General features: G+C 57.6%; 1 protein-coding gene across 1 annotated transcript in view; it reads left to right on the top strand.

Moving 5' to 3' along the window:
* Positions 1–893: 893 nt before the first annotated feature.
* Positions 894–26,093, top strand: part of LOC133340280 (carbonic anhydrase 7-like) — a 53,276-nt gene continuing 28,076 nt past the window's right edge. The window contains exons 1-5 of the mRNA XM_061548380.1: positions 894–1,932; positions 16,987–17,190; positions 21,435–21,553; positions 24,825–24,920; positions 25,695–25,757. Of these exons, the coding sequence (XP_061404364.1) occupies positions 1,905–1,932; positions 16,987–17,190; positions 21,435–21,553; positions 24,825–24,920; positions 25,695–25,757 (510 nt within the window). The 5' untranslated portion in view covers positions 894–1,904. The remainder of the gene's footprint in view (positions 1,933–16,986; positions 17,191–21,434; positions 21,554–24,824; positions 24,921–25,694; positions 25,758–26,093) is intronic.

Below are 26,093 nucleotides of genomic sequence, written 5' to 3'. Positions count from 1 at the left end.
CCACCCTCAGACCTGCGCAGAGCGAGTTGTGATGCAACTCTCCCTCCCGAGCGTGCAAGCGGCGAGACTGGGCTGATGGCGATGGTGCTCACGATGTCTGCCCGAACACCGGAGCGGGACCCTGGGCGTGATGAGCGATGTCGTCGCCACTGAATCGTCGCGACCACAAAACTCATTCCTGACACGCGAGTCACTCCTCGGCAGGGGGGGGGGGCGATCAGAGGGCGCTGGGTTCGGACCGCCCAGGGCTGTTCCATACACACACACGTGATGTGTCGTGAGTTGTGGTGTGTCGTGTGTTGTCGTGTGTAATGTGTTGTGGTGTACCATCACACGTGTTGTGGCTGGGCGTGTACCATCACACGTGGTGTGTTGTGGCTAGGCGTGTACCATCACACGTGGTGTGTTGTGGCTGGGCGTGTACCATCACACGTGGTGTGCTTCGGGTGTCGCGGCGATCCGTGAGAGAGGGGGAGGGGTGGAGGAATGAATGAACAGCGAGAGAAAGGGGAACGGAGGCGGCGGGCAGGGAGAGCGCGGATGGAGGAGGAATGGAATGAGGGGAATCGCGAGGGATGCGGCAGAGAGGGGGGAGGGGCTGGGGAGAGGGGGGAGGAGATGAGGAGGAGGAAGAGAAGGAGGAGGGAGTGAAGGAAACGAGCACGCTCGGCAGAGATGGAGGGAGGCGGTGCGGGTTGGGGTGATGGTGGCGGGGAGTGACGGCTGGAGGTGATGCGTGAGACTGAGCGGGATGGAGGAAAGAGAGGAGGGCGAGGGGGAGGCAATGGGGGAGGGCGAGAGGGAGGCAATGGGGGAGGGCGAGGGGGAGGGATGAGGGGAGGGGCCGGGTATCTGCTCTGTTACGTCGGGCACGCCGCCTCGTGCGTCGGCACTTGTGCGGAAATCGTCCTCGCTAGCGGGGAGAGCGCGCGTGCCATCACAGCAGACACACAAGCAGACACACACAGCAGACACATAGCAGACACAGAGACACACAGACACAGAGACACACAGAGACACACAGCAGACACACAGCAGACACAGAGACACACAGACACAGAGACACACAGACACACAGAGACACACAGCAGACACACACCGAGACCCAGAGACACACAGACACAGAGACACACAGACACAGAGACACACAGAGACACACAGAGACACACAGCAGACACACACCGAGACCCAGAGACACACAGACACAGAGACACACAGACACACAGACACAGAGACACACACATACACAGAGACACACACAGAGACACACACAAAGACACACACAAAGACACAGACACAGAGACACACAGAGATACACACAGACACACAGAGACACACAGAGACACACAGCAGAGACACACAGACACACGGAGACACACACAGACACACACCGAGACCCAGAGACACACAGACACACAGAGACACACAGAGACACACAGCAGACACACACCGAGACCCAGAGACACACAGACACACAGAGACACACAGACACACACCGAGACCCAGAGACACACAGACACAGCAGACACACAGCACAGACTACACGCATAATACCTCTTCTGTCCTCTCTGCCTCCCAGTGTTACGGAAACGACAGTCACGTACACGTGTGCGTGCGGTGTGAGCTAAGATATAGACTGCTTACATCCGTGTAGCCTTCAGCAGACTGTTGAGGCGGAAGGGCAAGTGTTGCTGGCGAACACGCAGTGCACACACTCAGACTCACACACACTCATAGACAGACGATCACAGACACACACTCAGACACACTCACAGACACACTGACAGACAGACACACACTGACAGACAGACACGCACTCTCGCGCACGTGTGTGACACACGCGCTCGCCGGTACACGTGGAGGAAGTCCAGCGCTGCTGCATCTGCCCGGCTGACTTGGCGAGCATGTCTTGGGGTTACGGAAAGGATAATGGTGAGTGAGACTCTGTGTGTGTGTAAGATTGTATGTGTGTGTATGAGACTAATTGTGTGTGTATGCGACTCTGTGTGTGTATATGCGACTCTGTGTGTATGAGACTGTATGTGTGTGTGTGTGAGCGAGTACCTTAATAGGTGCTCGCTAACAGCACTTGCCCCAACAGTCGGTTAAGGCTATGCGGGGGGTCTTTGTCTTTGTGTGTATGGGACTGATTGTGTGTATAAGACTCTGTATGTGTATGAGACTGTGTGTATGAGACTCTGTATGTATGTGTGTATAAGACTCTGTATGTGTGTGAGACTGTGTGTGTGAGACTGTGTATGTATGAGACTGTGTGTGTATAAGACTCTGTATGTGTGTGAGACTGTGTATGAGACTGTGTGTGAGACTGTGCGTGTGAGACTCTATGTGCATAAACGAGTACCCGGTGCGTTGTGTAAGCATCGCCACTGGGGAGACAAAAGCGGCCGGGCGTGGTGCTGGCCACCCAACCCCTCGTGTATCGTGCCGGCCTTCATAGGTATTCGCTAACAACAGCACTTGCTCCAAATGTCTACTAAGGCTATACGGGGGATCTCTGTCTTTGTGTGGTTAGCGCGCTACGCCATAAATCCGATGACCCGAGTTCGGTTTCACGGCCAACATCAGCGACGAACATCCAAACAACGGGTTCCGTGTCTCCCCTAGGTCGACTCAGCCTCAACTGAGTACCTGGTGCGGTGTGTAGTAAACATCGTCACTGGGGAGACACCGGCGCCCCGGGGTGGGGTGGTGATGGTCACACCACGTGCGCGTGTGTAAGCACGTGCTAGAAGAATGTGTGCGGATGCGTGTGTGTGCGCGCACGTGCGAATGTGTACAACATCGTCACTGGGGAGACAAAGGCGGACGGGGGTGGGGTGGCCACCCACCTCCCCATGCGTACCGTGCCGGCCTTCATAGGTGCTCGGTAACAGCACTTGCTCCAACAGTCTATTACAGGCTATACGGGGGATCTTTGTGTTTTTTTACGTGTGAAAAAGAATGTGTCAATGTGGGTGTGAGTACAGCGATGACCTTGTGGTTGACACACCCTCAGCCCCACGAGTTCGATTCCCAGCCACGAGTGAAATCGGATCCTGTCCTTGCACTTCCCCTAGGTTGACTCAGCCTTGAATGAGTACCTGGTGCGGTGTATATGCATAAGCAATGGGGAGACAAAGGCGGCCGGTCGTGGTGCTGTTAACACCCCCCCCCATACGTGCGCCTCCTCTACCTTCATAGATGCTCGCTAACAGCACTTGGCCCAAAAGTCTGTTGAGGCTATACGGGGTTCTGTGTCTTTGTACCTCTGTGTATGCACGTATGTATGTATGTCTGTGTGTATGTTGGTGCATCTGCCAGTCATCTGTCAGTTAACCCATGGCACCAGGGTCTGTCCCTCCTGCCAGCCAGCCAGCCTTAATTCACGTCACCGCAAAGTGCACCTAGCCTGGCACAAGCGCCGTGGTCACGCCTTGATGTGTGTGATGGGGAGCGGTAGTGTAGCGGTTAGCGTTGCGCTACGAACCCGGCGAACCCGAGTTCGATTCCCGCTCACGGCCAACACCAAGTGACGATTATCCGAACCGGTTCCTGGGCCTCAAATGAGTAGCTACTGGGGAGACAAAGGCGGTCGGGCGTGGTGCTGGCCACCCACCCCCATGCGTGCCGTGCCGGCCTTCATAGGTGCTGCTCGCTCGCTCGGAGCGCTCGCCCCAACAGTCTGTTGCAGGCTGCACGGGGGTTGTGTATTTGCTAAGCGCGGGGGGCAATAGATCTGCCCGTCTGTGTTGAAGCCAAATGCACAAAATACTCCCTCCATCGACTCCCGCCCCCCGTGACTGCTGCCCGCACCCCCCGCACCCCCCGCACCCCCCACGACTCACGAGTCGCGGTGTGGCTCCTCGCTGGGAGCGCACGGGAGGGGGGTGGAGGCTGGATGTGTGTGGGGTGGGTGGGAAGGCGCTGTGGTGCTTTGGGAGGTTGGTGTTGACCCGGGCGCGCGTGAACACAAACAAAGAAACAAAAGTCGTCGTCGTCCCCCTCCCCACTTCTGGGGGCAAGTGCCGGAAAGCCGAGCGCCCATGAAGGCCGACACGGCAACGCGAGGACCACGCCCGGCCGCCTTTGTCTTCCCAGACAAACGTTACCGACACACACACATACCACGCATATTTGTACACGCACACACGACACACACAGATACGTGGAATCGTGTTCAGTACTGTACACTCACGCGCGCTTAACCTCTGGACTCTGAACCGCCCGATCACTCACTCACCACACTCACCACACTCTCACTCACCACACTCACCACACTCTCACTCCCCACACTCTCACTCACCACACTCTCACTCCCCACACTCTCACTCACCACACTCACAACACTCTCACTCACAACACTCTCACTCACAACACTCTCACTCACAACACTCTCACTCACCACACTCACAACACTCTCACTCACAACACTCTCACTCACAACACTCTCACTCACAACACTCCCCTCACTCCCCACACTCTCACTCACCACACTCACCACACTCTCCACACTCACCACACTCTCCACACTCACCACACTCCCCTCACTCCCCTCACTCCCCACACTCTCACTCACCACACTCCCCACACTCTCACTCACCACACTCCCCACACTCCCCACACTCTCACTCACCACACTCACCACACTCCCCACACTCACCACACACTCACTCACCACACTAACCACACTCCCCACACTCCCCACACTCTCACTCACCACACTCCCCACACTCACCACACTCCTCACACTCCCCACACTCACCACACTCCCCTCACTCACCACACTCCCCACACTCCCCACACTCACCACACTCACCACACTCACCACACTCACCACACTCCTCACACTCCCCACACTCACCACACTCCCCACACTAACCACACTCCCCACACTCCCCTCACTCACCACACTCCCCACACTCCCCACACTCACCACACTCCCCACACTAACCACACTCCCCACACTCCCCACACTCTCACTCACCACACTCACCACACTCCCCACACTCCACACACTCCCCACACTCCTCACACTCCCCACACTCCCCACACTCCCCACACTCCTCACACTCCTCACACTCCTCACACTCACCACACTCACCACACTCCCCACACTCACCACACTCCCCACACTCCTCACACTCACCACACTCACCACACTCCCCACACTCACCACACTCCTCACACTCACCACACTCCTCACACTCCCCACACTCCCCACACTCCTCACACTCCCCACACTCCCCACACTCCTCACACTCCTCACACTCACCACACTCACCACACTCCTCACACTCCTCACACTCCTCACACTCACCACACTCACCACACTCCCCACACTCACCACACTCACCACACTCACCACACTCCCCACACTAACCACACTCCCCACACTAACCACACTCCCCACACTCCCCACACTCTCACTCACCACACTCCCCACACTCCCCACACTCCACACACTCACCACACTCCTCACACTCCCGACACTCCCCACACTCACCACACTCCCCACACTCCTCACACTCACCACACTCACCACACTCCCCACACTCACCACACTCCTCACACTCACCACACTCCTCACACTCCCCACACTCCCCACACTCCTCACACTCCCCACACTCCCCACACTCCTCACACTCACCACACTCACCACACTCCCCACACTCCTCACACTCACCACACTCACCACACTCACCACACTCCCCACACTCCCCACACTCACCACACTCCCCACACTCCCCACACTCCCCACACTCGCCACACTCACCACACTCCCCACACTCCTCACACTCACCACACTCCCCACACTCCTCACACTCACCACACTCACCACACTCCTCACACTCCCCACACTCACCACACTCCCCACACTCCTCACACTCACCACACTCCTCACACTCCTCACACTCCCCACACTCCCCACACTCCTCACACTCCCTACACTCCTCACACTCCCCACACTCCTCACACTCCCCACACTCCCCACACTCCTCACACTCCCCACACTCCCCACACTCCTCACACTCCCACACTCACCACACTCCCCACACTCCTCACACTCACCACACTCCTCACACTCCCCACACTCCTCACACTCCCCACACTCCCCACACTCCCCACACTCCCCACACTCCTCACACTCCCCACACTCACCACACTCCCCACACTCCTCACACTCACCACACTCACCACACTCACCACACTCTCCACACTCACCACACTCCCCACACTCCCTACACTCCCCACACTCACCACACTCCCCACACTCCCCACACTCCCGACACTCCCCACACTCACCACACTCCCCACACTCACCACACTCCCGACACTCACCACACTCACCACACTCCTCACACTCCCCACACTCCCCACACTCCCCACACTCCCCACACTCACCACACTCACCACACTCCCCACACTCACCACACTCCTCACACTCCCCACACTCCCAACACTCCTCACACTCCTCACACTCCCCACACTCACCACACTCCCCACACTCACCACACTCCCCACACTCCCCACACTCCCCACACTCCTCACACTCCTCACACTCCCCACACTCCCCACACTCCCCACACTCCCCACACTCCCCACACTCCCCACACTCCCCACACTCACCACACTCCCCACACTCACCACACTCACCACACTCCCCACACTCCCCACACTCCCCACACTCACCACACTCCCCACACTCCCCACACTCACCACACTCCCCACACTCACCACACTCACCACGCTCACCACACTCCTCACACTCCCCACACTCACCACACTCACCACACTCACCACACTCCCAACACTCACCACACTCCCCACACTCCCCACACTCACCACACTCACCACACTCCTCACACTCACCACACTCACCACACTACCCACACTCACCACACTCCCAACACTCACCACACTCACCACACTCACCACACTCACCACACTCCCCACACTCACCACACTCCCAACACTCACCACACTCACCACACTCCTCACACTCCCCACACTCACCACACTCACCACACTCCCAACACTCACCACACTCCTCACACTCCCCACACTCACCACACTCACCACACTCCTCACACTCACCACACTCACCACACTCCCCACACTCACCACACTCCCAACACTCACCACACTCACCACACTCCTCACACTCCCCACACTCACCACACTCACCACACTCCCAACACTCACCACACTCCCCACACTCCCCACACTCACCACACTCACCACACTCACCACACTCACCACACTCACCACACTCCTCACACTCACCACACTCACCACACTCCCCACACTCCTCACACTCCCCACACTCACCACACTCACCACACTCCCCACACTCATCACACTCACCACACTCCCCACACTCCCCACACTCACCACACTCCCCACACTCACCACACTCCCAACACTCACCACACTCCCCACACTCACCACACTCACCACACTCACCACACTCCCCACACTCCCCACACTCCCCACACTCACCACACGCCCCACACTCCCCACACTCCTCACACTCCCCACACTCACCACACTCCCCACACTCACCACACTCCTCACACTCACCACACGCCCCACACTCACCACACGCCCCACACTCCCCACACTCCTCACACTCACAACACTCACCACACTCCCCACACTCCCCACACTCACCACACTCCCCACACTCACCACACTCCCAACACTCACCACACTCCCCACACTCACCACACTCACCACACTCACCACACTCCCCACACTCCCCACACTCACCACACTCCCCACACTCCTCACACTCACCACACTCACCACACTCACCACACTCCCCACACTCCCCACACTCACCACACTCCCCACACTCACCACACTCCTCACACTCACCACACTCCCCACACTCACCACACTCCCCACACTCCTCACACTCACCACACTCACCACACTCCCCACACTCCCCACACTCACCACACTCCCCACACTCACCACACTCCTCACACTCACCACACGCCCCACACTCCCCACACTCCTCACACTCACCACACTCACCACACTCCCCACACTCCCCACACTCACCACACTCCCCACACTCACCACACTCCCCACACTCACCACACTCCCCACACTCACCACACTCACCACACTCACCACACTCACCACACTCCCCACACTCCCCACACTCCCCACACTCCCCACACTCACCACACTCACCACACTCCCCACACTCACCACACTCACCACACTCACCACACTCCCCACACTCCTCACACTCCCCACACTCCCCACACTCCCCACACTCCCCACACTCCCCACACTCACCACACTCCCCACACTCACCACACTCCCCACACTCCCCACACTCACCACACTCACCACACTCACCACACTCCCCACACTCACCACACTCCCCACACTCCCCACACTCCCCACACTCACCACACTCCCCACACTCCCCACACTCCCCACACTCCCCACACTCACCACACTCCCCACACTCCCCACACTCACCACACTCACCACACTCACCACACTCACCACACTCCCACACTCCCCACACTCCCCACACTCACCTCACTCCCCACACTCACCACACTCACCACACTCCCCACACTCACCACACTCACCACACTCCCCACACTCACCACACTCACCACACTCCCCACACTCCCCACACTCCCCACACTCACCACACTTACCACACTCCCCACACTCCCCACACTCCCCACACTCCCCACACTCACCACACTCACCACACTCCCCACACTCACCACACTCACCACACTCCCCACACTCCCCACACTCACCACACTCCCCACACTCCCCACACTCACCACACTCACCACACTCCCCGCACTCCCCGCACTCACCACACTCCCCACACTCCTCACACTCCCCACACTCACCACACTCACCACACTCACCACACTTACCACACTCACCACACTCCCCACACTCACCATACTCCCCATACTCCCCACACTCCCCACACTATCACGCCGCATGCCGACGCGCCGAGACTGCCAAAGGCTTCATATTCTTAGGTGTTTTTGGTAAAGTGACTTTACCGAAAACACCTAAGAATATGCATCCTTGCAGTCACGAAAGCTTCAAATCTAGAATTACTGCCAAAGGCTTTGGGCTCCATGGAGTGCAAGGGAAGCGTGGCAGGAGGGCGGAGAGACAAAGCCAAAGGTCCCCAGCGTAGCCTTCCACAGACTGTTGGGGCAAGTGCCGTTGGCAGAGCGCCTATGAAGTCCGGCACGGCACACGAGTTTGGTGCGTGGCCAGAACCACGCCCGGCCGCCTTTGTCTCCCCAACGCTGCCGTTTATACACCGCGACAAGTACGCGTTTAAGGCTGAGTCAACCTAGCGGAGCCCCAGGACCGGTTGAGGTAATCGTCACTGGTGTTAGCCGTGAGCGGAAATCGAACTCGGGTCGCCGGGTTTCGTAGCGCAGCGCACTACCGCTCCCCAGACACACACAGACAAAGACAAATATCCCCCGTAGAGCCTTAACAGACTGAAGGGCCAAGTGCTGTTAGGCCGGCACGGCACACGAGGGGGGTGGGTGGCCAACACCACGCCCGGCTGCTCATCTCGTGCCGACAGCCCTGGGTCTCATGGTGACAATTCCACATTCATACGGCGTGGCCGAGTCACTCCATTGCGCAACCACTGACTGTTAAATTGACCGCAAAGTGGAGTAGCTTCTCGTGCTATCGACCGCGGAAGAAGGGGGTGATAATGATGATGTTGATGGGGCTGAGTCAACTTCCATCCCAAGCAGTGGGAATTGAACTCCTTCCGATTGCGAGGCACTCGCTCCACCGCTGAGCCCCCCCCCCCCGCTGAGCCCCCCCCCGCTGAGCCCCCCCCCCCCCCGCTGAGCCCCCCCCCCCCGCTGAGCCCCCCCCCCGCTGAGCCCCCCCCCGCTGAGCCCCCCCCCCCCGCTGAGCCCCCCCCCCGCGCTGAGCCTCCTCCACCTCCGAGCGGCGACGCGAACGAGGCGGCCACCTTTTGGGCCTCTCCCGCAGAGCTTCGCGCGCACCGCGAGGCGGCCCCGCGGTGATTGACGGCCCCGCGCCATCGCTCTCGGCATGAGCGGAGTCCTCCGGGGAGGCGGGCGGAGGGGGTGGGGAAGCAGAGGGAGAGGGGCAAGAAGAACAAGAAGCGGAGAAGTCGGGAGCTGGGGAGGGGGGGTTGGAAGGGAGGGGGAGTCAAGAACACAGAGGCGCACAGAGAACATCGGGAAGATTTATTTATGTTTTAGCGGGGAGAGGTTGGGCTGGGGGGAGGGGTGGTGGTGGGGGGAGGGGTGGGTGTGGTTTTCTAAAATAAGAGGCGCGCGGTAATCGATACGCGTGTGTGAAATCCAGGTATGCGCGACTCTGAGGATTCAACATAGCGGTGGCAACTTCGAGGGTGGGTGGTGGTGGTGGTGGTGGTTGTTGTGGTGGTTGTGGTGGTGGTGGTTGTTGTGGTGGTTGTGGTGGTGGTGGTGGTTGTGGTGGTGGTGGTTGTGGTGGTGGTTGTGGTGGTTGTGGTGGTGGTGGTGGTGGTTGTGGTGGTGGTTGTGGTGGTAATCTGGTGGGGAGCTGTAGTGGAGCGGTGAGCGCGTCACGCTGCAAAGCTGGCGACCCGAGTTCCACTCCCACTCACGGTCAACACCAGTGACGATTATCTGCACCGGTCCTGGGCCTGCCTTAGGGTCGACTCAGCCTCAAATGAGTACCCGTTGCGGTGCGTAAACATCGCCACCGGGGAGACAAATGCGGTAGGGGGGGGCGTGGTGCTGGCCACCCACCACCCCCTCGTGTGCCACAGCCCCGGCCTTCATAGGCGCTCGCTCGCTAACAGCACTTGCCCCGACAGTCTGTGCAGGCTATATGGGGAAACACTTTGTCTTTGTCGTAATTTCACCCCCAAAATTTGCTCAGTGAGGCAGGAAAGTCACGTGCTGTACCCCCCCCCCCCCCCCGAATGTATCTCGTTTCGGACCCCCCCGACTTTCCCCCTCGTTCGCTGCATGGCATAGACTCCCCCCCCCTCCCACGATCCACAGCTACTTGTCTTCATGCCCCACCCCTCCACCCCCCCTCCCCGCGGGGCCCCCACCATCTCATCTTCAATTAGAAACCCTCGACAAACGAGAGGGGCCGATTGATTGATCTGTGGTCGCCTGATTTAGATGCCATGGCATTGCCGGGTCCGTGATGTTCCGGCAAACAACGCGGGCACCACCCCCCCGGCCCCCCGGCCCCAACCTTGACCCCTCTAGGCCACTGACCCCCCTCCTCATCCCCTCCACCCCCCCAGCAGCGCCACAGTGACTCAGAAGAGTTGTGAGGCTCAAACCAGGGCGGGGAGGATCGTGTACTTCGTGGGCCACAAACGGCCACACCAGGCAAACCGCAATGGCTGCTACCTTGGCTGAGCTCATCAAGGGGCATAAACCACAATCACGCCATCTCTGCTCGTCATCCTCGCAACAGCAGCAACAGTAGCGGCGACGGCTTTTTGGCTGCTGGCCGTCGAACAAAGACGGTGGCCACCGCATCGTCGCGCGGCGCTTTCAGATGCGCTTCCGCGGCCGTCTGGAACGCCTCTGCCTTCCGTTGTCAGGAAGCCGCAGGAGCTGTGCACTTTCATAAATCATCATCTAGATTGAAAAACGAATTTCTTGATGAGTGTGTGTTAGTTTGTAGTCCTTCCCCCGCACATCCGACTAGCACGGTAGGCTACGTACGGTGCGAAAGAAGTTCAACACGCGTACATTATCACTTCGAAATGACCCCAAAAGAAAAATGTAAACGTTTCGGGCAATGGCCCTTTTCCAAAGCACATGATGACCCTTCCAATATAATGACCCTGCACGTTCGATGATGACGAAGGGGCATTGCCCGAAACGTCGCCCATGATATATTTGTTCCCCCTTTAAGGCCACACTGCGACTGACGAGTGCGTTGAGTTGTTGTTGTTGATTGTTGCTGTTGTTGGTGGTGCACCACTGCCAGCAGCATCATCACCACGCGATAGTTTAAATGTCTACATGACGGTGGTTGATCGGTGGCGCCGTGGTTAGCGCAAACGGGTCCCCCGAACCCGGCGACCAGAGTTCCTGGCTAGCCCCCCTTGACCCGCGCGCACACTCCGCGCCAGGGGAGCAAGGGGAGGGGGGGGGGCTTCAGTCCAGCGGTGGCATTGGCAGGGCTCTGAGATATTTGTCCGTTGAATCTGCTGCGTTGGGGTCTCGATGAAGAGCTCCGGAGGTGGAACCCATTGCACCGATGCATGCGCCAACACGAACACCTCTGCGCCTCCCAGTGAGCGGAGCCAGTGTCCCACGATGCAGCTTTACGCTCTCAAATTAACACCGTATTCATTTACATCCTTGGTGAGATGTTTTATATATATATAAGTGTTGGCAGTGCGCGTGTGTATCTGTATGAGTGGTGGCGTAGCAGTTAGCACGCTGCGCTACGAACCTGGCGACCCGAGTCATGGGCCTCCCCTAGGTCGACTCAGCCTCAAATGAGTACCTGGTGCGGTGTGTAAACATCGCCACTGGGGAGACAAAGGTGGTCGGGCGTGGTTCTGGCCACCCACCGCCTCGTGTGACGTGCTGGTCTTCATAGGTGTGCTACTCGCTAACAGCACTTGCCCCAACAGTCTGTTAAGGCTACACGGGGGATCTTTGTCTTTGTGGTGAGGAGCGGTGGTGCAATGGTTAGCAGACTGCACGACCCAGCGACCCGCGTTCGATTGCCACTCACAGTCATACATCGGTGACGAATGTCTGAATCGATCCTAGACCTCCCCTAGGTCGATTCAGCCTTAAAATGGCACCTGATGCGGTGTGTAAACACCAGCATTGGAGAGATAAAGGCGGCTTGGTGCGGTACTGGCACACCACCAATCCCTCGCGTGTCGTGTCGTGTCGTCCCTAATAGGTGCTCGCAAACATCTATTGCCCCAACAGTCTGTTATGTATCTTTGTATACAGAAGGATAATGCCGCTCAGGGTCTTTTCGAAACGTGGGCCCCCTTTTGCAGGAACTCCCTACGCCCGGCTTGAAACGTTCCGCCTGACCTGCCTACGATCCATCCTGGGTTTAACCGGACTGGATGTTGCGTGAGCTCACACAGATCCTTGCGTGAGCTCACACAGATCCTTGCGAAATCTGCTCCATCGGCGAGCTCCTCCGGCAGGTGCAAATACGGTGGCTGGGTCATGCCGCCCCCCATATACCCAGCGACCGCATGCCCGGGCATGCGGTAGCTGGGCATGTTTGGTCACATGGACGAGGCTTAATTGACACGCCACGGACGAGAGAAGAGATGGGCTGATGCGGTCCGGGAGAATGTGGAGCTGAGTGGCACCATGGGTGTCAACGTGGGCCTCTGTGGAGGAGGCTCGTGAAGGACGCTGCTGGGCAGTCGGAGGCGGTCGTCCGCCAGCAACGAGCGAAGCTCCGGGCAGCCAACGCCGTTGTTGACTCAACGATAAACGAGTGCTTGTCGCGTTCCGTAAATATCAACACGAGGGAGACAAAGGCGGCCGAGAGTGGTGCTGGCCACCCCACCTCCTCGTGTACCGTGCCAGTTTCCATAGGTGCTCGCTAGCAGCACTTGCCCCGCCAGTCTGTTAAAGGCTATACGGGCGATCTTTGCATATATCTGTTGGCGTGTCAATTCTGTGCGTCAGTGTACGTGTGTCGTGCAGGTAGACGCGTGTGTGTCTGTCACGTGTGTGTGTGTGTCGCGCGCGCGGGTGTGTGTGCAAGATGCAATGTTACACTTCTAGCACCCGTTCACACGAGGCCGTGATGTGCAAATGAATATCCATCCATTCAGCTCCTATCTCGCCTCTCCACCCTGCCCACCCCCAACCGCCTCCTTCAAACATCACACCCTCACAGCCACCGACGGACTCGCAATTGTGTCTCTTCCCTCACAGCGCGAGGTCGCTCCACCTCGTCCACGAGTTGTTGTTGTTATTACGCTCGTGTGTTGTGGCCCGACTGTTGAGCACCCGCATCTTATCCCAACCGCACGCTCCATCGGCGGTGCAGCGGTTAGCGCCGCGCTCCGGACCCCGGCGACCCGAGTTCGACCCCCCCCCCCCCCCCCCCCCCCCAGGGCTGACAGCCACCGACAACAAGCGACGATTTATCTGAACCGGCCCTGGGCCTCCCCCTGGGTCGACTCGGCCTCAAATACGAGGACCGTACCTGGGGCAGCGATGGTGTCGCAGACATCGTTTGGCCACCAGCCCCCTCGTGCGCCGTGCCGGCATCTCTCGTGTGCGCTCGCTAACGGCGTTTTGCCCAGAAAACAAAAATCTGTTAAGGCTATGGGCCAGGGGAGGGTGGATCTTTACCCTTAAAACTAGCCAACCCGGCTTCGCCCGACACTTGAATTGTGGTCTTGTCGTCTTGGATTAACACACGGCCTACGCGGAGGGTGGGGGGGGAATGCGTGACGTTAGCAGGCACACTGCGTGACGCTGCCGCATGCGGGTGACATCACAGATTTGACGTCACCGCTCACTTGCCGTGCAAAAAATATATCCATTATTGCGCCTCCCCCAAGATACAAAAGTCTATTTATATACGTTCTGCATTGTGTCCAGTCTGGAAGCTACCCACATGCCAAATTTCAAGTTTGTTGCGTGTCGGGAAGTATGCTAAGCATTTCGAACAGACACACATTCACACATTTCCCTTTTGTATATCTTGATAAATAGATAATAACCACACAGTGGCTTAAAATAGCCACGTGCTTGCTTTGTGCCTGTGCGCCCCTGCCCCAACAGTCTGTTAAGACTACACGGGGATGTTTGTCCGTGCGGTGTCGTGTTGTTGTTTATTATTAGTATAATCATCACCGTTGGGCGTTTGCGCTCGGATCAAGTTGACAGACGCAGAGCGCACACAGATTAGGGGGAGAGAGAGAGAGCACGTGTCGTCACGTTGACGACTTCATCCACGCCGCTGTCGCTGCGGTCATGAACGAGGGCTGCCCGGGGCAGAACACGTGGCCTTCCGGCAGGTTGCGGTCAAATGATAATTTATCGCCAAAGTTAACGTCGCCGCTCTCCGCGCTGGTGAGGGCAGTTTGCCACGCTCATAAGAAGGTATCTCGGGTGTCTTGGCCTACTCTTCCACGCTGGGCAGGCGTCTTAGAAGCGGGCGGGAGTGCCCACGTTTTCCCCCACCACGCTGCGACCTGCCGATCGACTACCCGTGGCGATCCCGTCCGTACTGCTGCTGGGTGGATGGAGGCGACGTGGGGGGCGGGGTTAGTGGGGGGGGGGGGGGATTCAAGAAAATGCCGCGCCGGGAGATAGACTCGAACGGGCGCCCTCTGGATTCCAAGTCCAGTGTATACGAACGTCGAACTCGGTTCGTACCACACGGAGCCAGCCGCGCTAATCGGAGTTGCGGGGGGGGGGGGGGTAAGGACACATGATGACCCTGCAGAAATGAGTTGTAAATCCAGATGATTTAAAAGTGCACAGCTCCAGTGGCTTCCTAATATGGGAAGGGAAGCAAGAGCGTTCCAGACGGCCGCAGGACCGACGTTTTTGTTCGATGGCCGAGCCAAAAGCCGCGTTCTGCCTCTGCGAGGATATCGCAGGGCGCGCTGCACCGTGACGCCGCTGCGGCAGGGACCCGGACGGAAGGGACGATGTACGGAGCTGACCAAACACTCCCGTGACAGGACCGCAGAGCTCGGACAATTCGTCTGCTAGCGCGTGTTTCCGGCTGTCTTCCCGCTCGTCCGTGCGACGCTCTGCACTCGCGACAGATTCTGCAGCGGCGACCCGATCCGCGACTTGCATGAATTGCGCCAAACACAGAAACACAGAACCGTCTATATATACAAATAAAGAAATATATTTATTGTAATGTGGTAATACCCCCCCCCCCCCCCCGGTTTATGTCGGGGATAGCGTTCCTGAAGGAAAGGCGCGACGAGGAACATCGGAGCGACGTCAATCGAAGCGATGTTTTGTTTTCTCCCCGCGACAGCAAAACCGAGACAGCAAAACCGAGACAGCGGAGCTTGAACGGCGACGCGCCGCGTTAATGCGCGCATCTTCATCCTGGACGTACCCGCAACGTTACGTTAAATTTACTAAGAGCACTGCACTCAGCACTCGTGTACAGCAGTAAGCTTGAACACTAATTAAACAGGGTACAATAAGACACGGTACACTATAGAATCACCAAAACACTGTACATGAACAATATATTGTACTCTAGAGTACGCAGGAGGCCTTGGGTTCGATCCGGACCCCTGCTGTATATTTGGAGTTCGTGGTGTCTCTCTCTCTCTCTCTCCCCGTGGTCGCGTGAATTTTTCCACCGAATCCTCCAGTCTTTCCATCGACATCACACGTGTAACGGTGCATGGCCGCTGCTGCTGTTTCCGCGAGATAAACCCACTTCGTCGAGCCGTCGTTTGTGGTTGCCGGGCCGCTTGTTTGCAGAAGAGCAACACAGCGGCTCGGCGCGCCTTGACAGGCTAGAGTTCAGTTCACACGCCACGCCAAGGGCTTCGTGTCCGGGGTAGGGCGGTGGTGGGGGAACAAGTGCCAGAGGTCGCAACCGGGTAGCCGATACCCGTACCCTACCCGATACCCGGCTACCCGTACCCGGCCGGGTATGGGTACCGGTACCCGTTTGCGACCCTGATGCGGCTGGGTACGGGTACGGGTAAGGAATCAAAACCCGTTTGCAACCTCTGCCGAGTGCCGAGAGGCGACGGATGACGAGAAAGGTGCGGCCGATTGCCGTGAGCGACGCGAGAGCGTGGGGGGGGGGGACGACGACGCAATTCCCGTGGCAGTGTCAACCACGAAGCGGCGACGTTTTTTCGGAACGACGTTAAAGGGAGAGACCTGCACCAGGGGGGGGGGGGTGTTGCCGTGCCTGACGTTGCACCATGCGAGCCTCACACGTTGCCTGGGCCCTCCGCGCTGTCCCCAGGGCCCTCGTGCTGGGCCCGCGAGTACCCCGTGGCGAAGGGGCCCCGGCAGTCGCCCATCGACATCGACCCGGACTCGGTGGAGCGCGACCCCTCCGTCGACCCCCTGCGCCTGCGCTACAACTCGAGGGCGTCCCGCCAGCTGTCCAACACCGGCTCCTCCTTCATGCTCTCCTTCCACGACTCCAGCGTCAAGGGCGCCTGCGGTACGGTGGCAGCCGCAACATCCGTCTCATCACCGTCATCGTCGTCGACAGCAGCATCATCATCAGCATCATCATCATCATCTCTCATCACGGTCATCATCGTCATCATGAACATCAGTCTCATCATCATAAGCAGCATCAACATTATCAGCAGTGTCATCATCAGCAGCGTGATCACCATCAGCAGTAGCAGCAGAAGGGTCACGAGGTGTGGCTGTACTGCTGCGGCAGTATCGGTGGTAGCATTACGCGTGGTCATCAGCAGCAGCGTCAGAGTCACAAGAAAGCTTCGTAGCAGCGGCAGCAGCAGCGGCAGCAGCAGCAGCGTACACAGAAGCACTATCGTTATCAGCAGCAGTGTCATTATCAGCGGCACTGTCGTCATCGGCAGCAGTGTCGTTATCAGCGGAAGTGTCGGAGCTGATGATCATCACGATATTCAGCAGCAGCGGTCGCTTAAGAGCGGTTCCCGAACCTCTGCCGGCAATTCCACGTTCCTATGACTTTACTGACCTAATTACCGACGGCCAATTAATGCCTTAATTGTCGACTGTGCACCAACCTGTGATGCAGGGACCTACGGCAAAGACGCCCCCAACTGACACCCCCCCCCCCCCGGCCCCCAAGGGGTTAGCGAAGGGGGAGCTATCAAGGTGACCCAGGGCGGGATACCAGGGGTCTCCACGGAGGTGCAGGAGGGGGCACACGAGGTCGCTAACGAACCCCTTGGGGAACATTGACGTCACGAGCGGGAAATCATCCCCAAAGAGGGGGGTTGTCACATAAACACATGCAGACATACAAAGATTAATACCCCCCCTACCCCCTATTAAGGTTTGCACCTATTAAGGTTTGCACCTATTAAGGCTTGCACGGCACGCGAGAGGCTGGGTGGTTGCCACCACGCCCGGCCGCCTTTGTGTGGTGGTTGGGGGTGGTGGTGGTGGGGTGTGGTGGCGTGGTGTGGTGGTGGGGGTGGTGGTGGCGGTGGTGGTGGGGTGTGGTGGTGGGGTGTGGTGATGTGGTATGGTGGTGGTGGTGGGGTGTGGTGGTGGTGGGGTGGTGGTGGTGGGGTGTGGTGGGGTATGGTGGTCGCGAGTTCGATTCCCACTCACGGCCAATTTGAGTGGCGAATATTTGAACCGGTCCTATGCCTCCCTTAGGTCGACTCAGCCTTAAAATGAGTGCCTAGTGCAACGTGTGAACATCGCCACTGGGGAGACACAGACGGTCTGGCGTGCTTCTGGCCACCCACCCCTTCAAGTGCGATGGCGGCCTTCGTAGATGCTACTCGCCAACAGGACTTGCCACAGCAGTCTGTTAAGGCTATACGGGGGGTCTTTGTCCTTAGTGGTGTTGGCTTTTACAAAACAAATATGGTCAGTAACTCTGGAGAGCACGGAGCAGGGCGTGGAATGTAAACTCATCGGATGTTGGAAGTGAAATGCGATCTCTCTCATCTCTCTCTCACCTCTCTCATCCGGCTCGGAGCAAATCCACCGTGGTTCAGATATTTCCGACGGCAGGGCCACGCAACGATTCCACTTAACCGACGTCTACTAAGACACGTCGCGTTCCTGGAGAAACTCCAACCGCGAACGCAAAATCTATCGCTCCAAAGTGCATCGATCCTGGCCACATCGCAGCAGCCAGAATCGCCTTAGCCGCTCATGGATATTTGTTGTTGTTGTTGTTGTTGACCATACTTCACCACGCCGGTCGGTGCGGGTCGAAGCGGCTGAATGCGTCTCGCACAGATCGCGAGGACGGGGGTAGCCGCATGGCGTTTGTCCACCCAGACAACGTCTGTGCATCCCTGCCGCGTTGTTCGTGTCGTCTGTTTGCTTGTTTGTTGTTGTGACTTCCCCTCCCCCGTGGCCCCACTGGAGGGCTGTGCAGAGACTAACAGAGTTTCCATCGCATTTCTCCAGGCAGAATAAATAAATAACCATTCCATGGCCGCTACAGAGCCGAAGAGAGTCGATTTTTATTCATCACTTGGTTGGGAGCGGCGAGGGGGGGGGGGGCACTTGAGGGGCGGGGGGCAGCGTGGAGGGGGGCGACGCAGGCGAGTGAGATGCGTTGCCGCTGTGTCCCGGGGACGCTGCAGCCGAGGAGGGGACGGGAGGACCACGCCAACTCCCCCCCACCCCAAACCCCCGCTTCTCGGCCAAGTCGGATCTCGGGGAATATTATTGGTGGTGAAAAAACAAAAAGAGACGAGGGAGGATTGGCGCTTCCCCCGTGGATGAAGGAGTCTATTCCGCTCTGTCGCGGCCACTGGCGGCGCATGACGCGGAATCAGAATATTCTTTGGGTCTTTCAGAATGGTTGATACTGCGGGAGGAGGAATCCGATGAGCTATGAAGCTCTTTTTTTCACAGATGTCCAGTAGGGGCACGGGGTCAGAACGATTCAACAAACAAAACAAAACACGATAGGAGTGCAAAGTATAGAAAAGGTAAACAAATAACTTGAAATATACAAATACAACTGAGCGAGTGTTTTTTTTATCTTAGCAGGTAAAGCCCACTGAGGTATAAACGGATTTTTCAGAAGCGACCTGGCCACAAATGATGGCCCAATTAAGTGGTTGCTCATCACGTGTAGATTTATCGCAGCAAAATAATCTCAATAATCTCAATGCACGGTTCTAAATGTGGAGGGAAAACCCGGACGATCCGGAGAAATAAGTCCACGCGACCACGGGGAGAGAGAGAGAGAGACGCAAACTCCAGATATACAACAGGCGTCAGGGTCGGGATCGAACCCACGACCTCCTGCCTCACCAGGCGAGGGAGTTAACATCTCCTAGCCACCGCAGCGGTAAGCGGAACAGAAGGTGCAGCCCTGCAATTGCTCGCTCGCGCCGCCGCTGTCAGAAGGCCCCCACTCGGGGGAGCTGTAGAGACTCCCTCCACCTTCGATTGCTGCAGCGGAGATGCATTGGCTGCGTTCGCTCACGTGACTATTTGACTGTCGGGTGGAGGAGGGCGTGCGACACAACGTTGACATCTCACCGGCGCGGCGATGTTTACACCGAGGAAGAGGTTCGTGTTACAGTGTTTAGAATCGGTGACTCGCGGTGTTTGCGATTGTTTGAAAGTGGTGGTGGTGTCACGGGCGGGATTGTTCACGGCAACACGAAGGCAACGTGGTGGTGGTGCTGATGGTGGTGGTGGTGCTGGTGGTGCTGGTGGTGATAGTTGTGCTGCTGGTGCTGGTGGTGCTGCTGGTGGTGGTGCTGGTGATGGTGGTGCTGCTGGTGGTGGTGGTGTTGCTGGTGGTGGTGGTGCAGGTGGTGGTGGTGGTGGTGCTGCTGGTGGTGGTGGTGGTGTTGGTGCTGCTGGTGGTGGTGGTGTTGGTGGTGCTGGTGGTGCTGGTGGTGTTGGTGCTGGTGGTGATGGTGGTGCTGCTGGTGGTGGTGGTGTTGGTGGTGCTGGTGGTGCTGGTGGTGGTGGTGGTGCTGGTGGTGGTGGTGATGTGGTGGTGCTGGTGGTGCTGGTGATGGTGCTGGTGGTGATGGTGGTGGTGGTGCTGGTGGTTGTGCTGGTGGTTGTGCTGGTGGTGCTGGTGGTGGTGATGGTGGTGGTGGTGGTGCTGGTGGTGGTGATGGTGGTGGTGCTGGTGGTGGTCGTGCTGGTGGTGGTGGTGCTGGTGGTGGTGCTGGTGGTGGTGCTGGTTGTGGTGCTGGTTGTTGTGCTGGTGGTGGTGGTGCTGGTGGTGGTGGTGCTGGTGGTGGTGGTGATGGTGGTGCTGGTGGTGATGGTAGTGATGGTAGTGGTGGTGCTGGTGGTGGTGGTGCTGGTGGTGGTGGTGGTGCTGGTGGTGGTGATGGTGGTGGTGCTGGTGGTGGTGGTGCTGGTGGTGGTGGTGGTGCTGGTGGTGGTGGTGATGGTGGTGGTGCTGGTGGTGGTGGGGATAGTGGTGGTGGTGCTGGTGGTGCTGGTGGTGCTGGTGGTGGTGCTGGTGGTGGTGCTGGTGGTGGTGGTGGTGGTGATGCTGGTGATGGTTATGGTGGTGACTTCGCCTCAAATGAGTACCTGGTACGGTGTGTAAAAAAATCGTCACTGGGGAGACTGAGGCGGTCGGGCGTGGTGTTGGCACACCCACCCCATCGTGTGCCGTGCCGGCCTTCATTAGGTGCTAATCGCTACCAGCACTTGCCTCAACAGTCTGTTAAGGCTATACGTGGGATCTTTGTCGATGTCTTTGTGTGTGTGTCCCCTCTCACTATTCAACAGTCATAGAAGGGGGGGCCCTCCATGGACCTTACCGACTCCGCCAGCTGCACATGCACTGGGGCTCGCACGACCATGTCGGCTCGGAGCACACGGTGAAGGGGAAGACGTATCCCGCAGAGGTACCAGACTCCCCCCCCCATACCCCGGCACTTTCTCAAAGTGCACCCCAAGTAGCGATGTGCAAAAGTTTTAGATGCACATTTACACGGTGTACCCAAGAAGCAATAGGTTATAGAGTACTTTGTCTCAAAGTGCACCCAAGTGACCAAGTGCAATAGCTCGAGGATGCACATTTACACGGTGTACCCAAAAATCAATAGGTCCTAGAGTACTTTGTCCTAGAGTGCACCCAAGTGATTATGTGCAAAATCTCGAGATGCACATTTACACAGTGCACCCCATTGTGAAAGCACGCCAAATAGACATGCACATCCACACGCTGCACCCAAGTGTTAGAACGCACATGTCCTTGGCGGTGGCTATGCATGTGGCCTGTAACCCAGCACTGTGGAGACAGTGAGGGTTGCTGGATCAACACACACACGGTGGAAACACTCCCTTCCCATGGGCGTCGAGGAGGTGCCGTAGCCTGGCTCGCCAGGAGATGGCAGCACAGCAAAAGGTGGACTCCACCTGTTCCATCTGCATGGCAGGAGTGTTGCCCACCTTGCTCCAGGTGCTCTGGTTTTACTCCCACATAAAAAACGCTCATTAATTGGCCGATAACACCTTCATATATAGAGAATCGCAGAACTTGGGCAATCATTGGTGTTGGCTTACCGCCTCGCTGCTGCCTCCCCACTATAAACTATGAAACAAAAAAGTACGTTTTATTTGACCAGGTAAGGCCCACGGAGCTACATAGCTCTTTTTCAGGAGTGACCCGGCCACAAATGTTTGCTCAACGAAGCGGCTTATCATCACGTGGAATTGTATAGAAGCCACATTCTCGAAATGCATGACGTTGATCCTAAATGCAGAGGGAAAAACCAGAGGACCCAGATAAAAGTCCACGCGACCACGGGGAGAGAGAGAGAGAGAGACACGCGGACTTCAAATATACAGCAGCAGGCATCAGAGTCTCGATCGAACCCACGACCTCCTGTATACCAGGCGAGGTAGTTAACATCTCGCCACCGTGGCGAAATGTGGTTCCTCCTCCTGGTACCTCCGAATGGTCGTCCCCTCCCCTCTCTCTCTCCCCCTCCGTACGAGAGCGAGCAAACGCTGTGCAGCGGCGGTGGCGGTGGGGGCGCAGCCTTACAAGCTGACATTGTTAATATCACCACGATCATCATTACCTACCGATGACACTTAATAATTGCAGCTCATTTGCCTCCTAAATGTTTCATTCACCCGAGCGCATTCGCGCCCCCAGTGCACTCAGACACTCGCCGCGCTCGTGCCGGTATACAGCAGGTCGTGGGTTCGAACCCAACGCTGACGCCTGCTGTATATTTTTATTTTTTGTGTCTGTGTCTCTGTGGATCCCCTACGCATTTAAAATCGACCTCACGCGTTTGGAGTCTTTGGCTGCTATAAATTGTCACGCGATAAGCCGCCTTTTCGTTGACCTATTATTTGTGATAACCAGGTCGCTTCTGATAAGAGCTGTGTCTAGCTCAGTGGGGCCTTCTTAGCTGGTAAAATACAAAATGAGTTCTGTTTTAGTTTAGTTCACACTGCACGCCCGCACTGACGTGGCCAGCGGAGTGTGGCTCAGACGTCAGCACCACCTGAGCCCCTGCGGTTCGAATCCGCGTTACAGCCACTGCCTGTGCTGTGCGTTGCTGGCCGCTTAGCGTTTTGTTTTTAATCTCTCTGGGCCCCGGCGCTCAGCAACCGTGGGTTTGTATTAAGTGCCGGTGCTCGAGTGGCTTCAAGCGCACCAACAACAACACCACCACCACCACCACTACTACCACCACCACCACCCCCGCTGGCGCCACGGTCTAATATTAGTTCTCTGCTTGATCTGACCAAACAAAAAACACCGTTCCAGCTCTGACAACAAAGACAGACATCGCTTTGACTCGCCGTGCAATGATCACCGTGGCTCCCGGTGGCAGAGCGAGCTGGAATGCGCTGTCATTCTGCCCTTGTGCGGGAGCCACCAGAGGACACATTGAAGGGCACTCAAGGGGCGGCTCTGTGGTGTCCGCTTCCGCGGACCGTTCCCCGAACAACAGAGGTCGCATTGATGCGCTGAGATTTCCGTACACTGACAGCAGCACAATCGCGAATAGAAGCCGGATACATTTCCCCCCTACCCACATTTTTCATTACGATGAATGCACGTGGTCGTGACGGTTTGTGGGTAACACAAACACCGTAGCACCCTGGATACACCTTGTATTTGGGTACACCTTGTATTTGGGTACACATTGGTACCTGGGTACACCTTGGTATTGAGTACACTTGGTATTTGGGTACACCTTGATATTTGGGTACACCTTGTATTTGGGTACACCTTGGTATTTGGGTACACCTTTGGTACCTGAGTGCACATCGGTATTTGGGTACACCTTGGTATTTGGGTACACCTTGGTATTTGGGTTCACCTTGGAAAAGTGCTACCCACCCTCCCTGGCCCTCTCCCCCCCTTTACCAACACGCAACCCGTGGGCCTCATTAAGTCTCTTTTCCATCAGCCTCGTCCTAACGAGTTCACGCGAATCACTTGGGGATTTAGACCATTGTCTTCATCAGAGATGGTGATCGTTTTATTTTTTAAAATCGTCTTCATCTTTTTTTTTTCCGAGGATCAATGAGATGATTAAAATTTCCATCGCATCTCTTGCTGGCCCCCACAAACAAACAAAGGCAAAGATCCCCCGTGTAGCCTTCTGTTAGGGGCAAGTGCTGTTAGCGAGTAGCGCATATGAAGGGCCCGGACAGCACACGAGGGGATGGGCGGCCAGCATCACGCCCGGCCGCCTTTGTCTCCCCAGTGTTGATGTGTAAACACCGCACCATGTCAGGCTGAGTCGACCACACACATAGATACACACAACTCGGCCTGAACAGAGTCCCTGATTCGGTGTGTATACATTTGTACGGGGAAGACAAAGGTGGTCGGGAGTGGTGCTTGGCTGAGCTGCTCCCTCCTGTGCCCTTCTGTTGTTGCCTGTGTCGTCTCTAAGACCCAAGAGATCAATAATTGTTCTCTCTTTGTGTCGCACACACACGCACCCATACCTACACACACACACCTGTCCTGACACACACACACACACACCTGCAAACACCCATAACACACACCCTTCCCCACTCACCCTGCCCCACCCACCCTGCCCCACTCACCCTGCCCCACTCACCCTGCCCACACACCCTGCCCACTCACCCTGCCCACTCACCCTGCCCCACTCACCCTGCCCCACTCAACTGCAGCTGCACCTGGTCCACTGGAGTGCCGACCGCTACGCGAGCTTCGAGGAGGCTGCTGTGGCCCCCGATGGCCTGGCGGTGGTCGGCGTCTTCCTGGAGGTGCGGCCCCCACCGCGTGCCCCCCCCCCCCCCCGTGATGCGAGACGCGCAGAGGCTACACGAGCCTCCCATCAATCACGTGACCTCTGCATGAGCCCCCCCCTCCTCCTCCCCAAACCCCCCCAAAAGCCCCCCTCCCCCAACTCCGTATCCAGTAGCACAGGGGTCGGCAACCAATACAACAAGTCGAGGCGTTGTCTTCGAATTCCAACAGCGAGACTCAACACTTCAAGATGCTACACGGCGGTGGCTCCTTAATCAGGGACGGCCACGAGGCGGCAGCCCTCCAACAGCCACCGCACGCGGCTCCAGGAGACCGTGAGCGCAACGGGGATGTCGTCAGGCAGGAAGAGTTGCGCGTATCTCGAATAGCCTCTGGGTGCGACCGTGCGAGTCCAGATCAAATGTTGGGGGGTCCTCCCACGTGTGAGCGCTTGCAGCAGCCCCCCAGCTGATGACGAAGTTACTGTGAGATGAGACGCTGCTGCCCCCCCCCCCCCCCCCCCTCTGCGCAGCTCACTTCTGCCGTGCTTCTCGCTTCTGGACAGGTCGCGGGGGAGGGGGGGGGGGAGAAGAGCTTTATAGCTCATCGGATTTCTCCGTAATAAATACAGATTCTCGTTCAAGTTTCTGATTCTGCGAGGCTGTGAGAGATGGATGGCGACAGAGGGGCGGATGCCTCAATCCAGCATTGGAGAAAGCATGGGCCCTCCGCGATGAGGATGGTGCCGCGTGAGTGGTTGTTCACACTTGTCGGTGTTGTGGTGCGACCAGGTGGGCGAGGAGAACAAGGAGTTGAAGAAGATCACCGATCTCCTGCCGAGAATCACCGCCAAGGTGAGACCTCGTCACGTGCACCTGCAGGACAAAGATCCCCCCGCACGGCCTTCAGCAGGCTCCTGGGGTCAAATGCTGTTCACGAGTAACAGCGGGGTACGAAGGCCGGCCACGGCACGGCACGCGGTGGAGAAGGGGGTGGTCAGCGCCACGCCCGGCCGCCTTTGTCTCCCCAGAGCTCTTGTTTTTACACACTGCCACCGAGTGCTCATTGAAGGCCGAGTCGGCCTTGAGAAGGTCGCCCAGGATCGGTTCCGATATTCGCCAGCCGATGGTCGCGAGCGGAAATGGAACTCGCCGGGTTCGTGGCACAGCCTCGCTAACCGCTGCGCCACC

The sequence above is a fragment of the Lethenteron reissneri genome, chromosome 9 (genome assembly GCF_015708825.2).
Source record: "Lethenteron reissneri isolate LAM-NWPU_2019-01 chromosome 9, ASM1570882v1, whole genome shotgun sequence".
Lineage (NCBI taxonomy): Eukaryota > Metazoa > Chordata > Hyperoartia > Petromyzontiformes > Petromyzontidae > Lethenteron > Lethenteron reissneri.
This window is presented reverse-complemented; position numbering and strand designations above follow the sequence as displayed.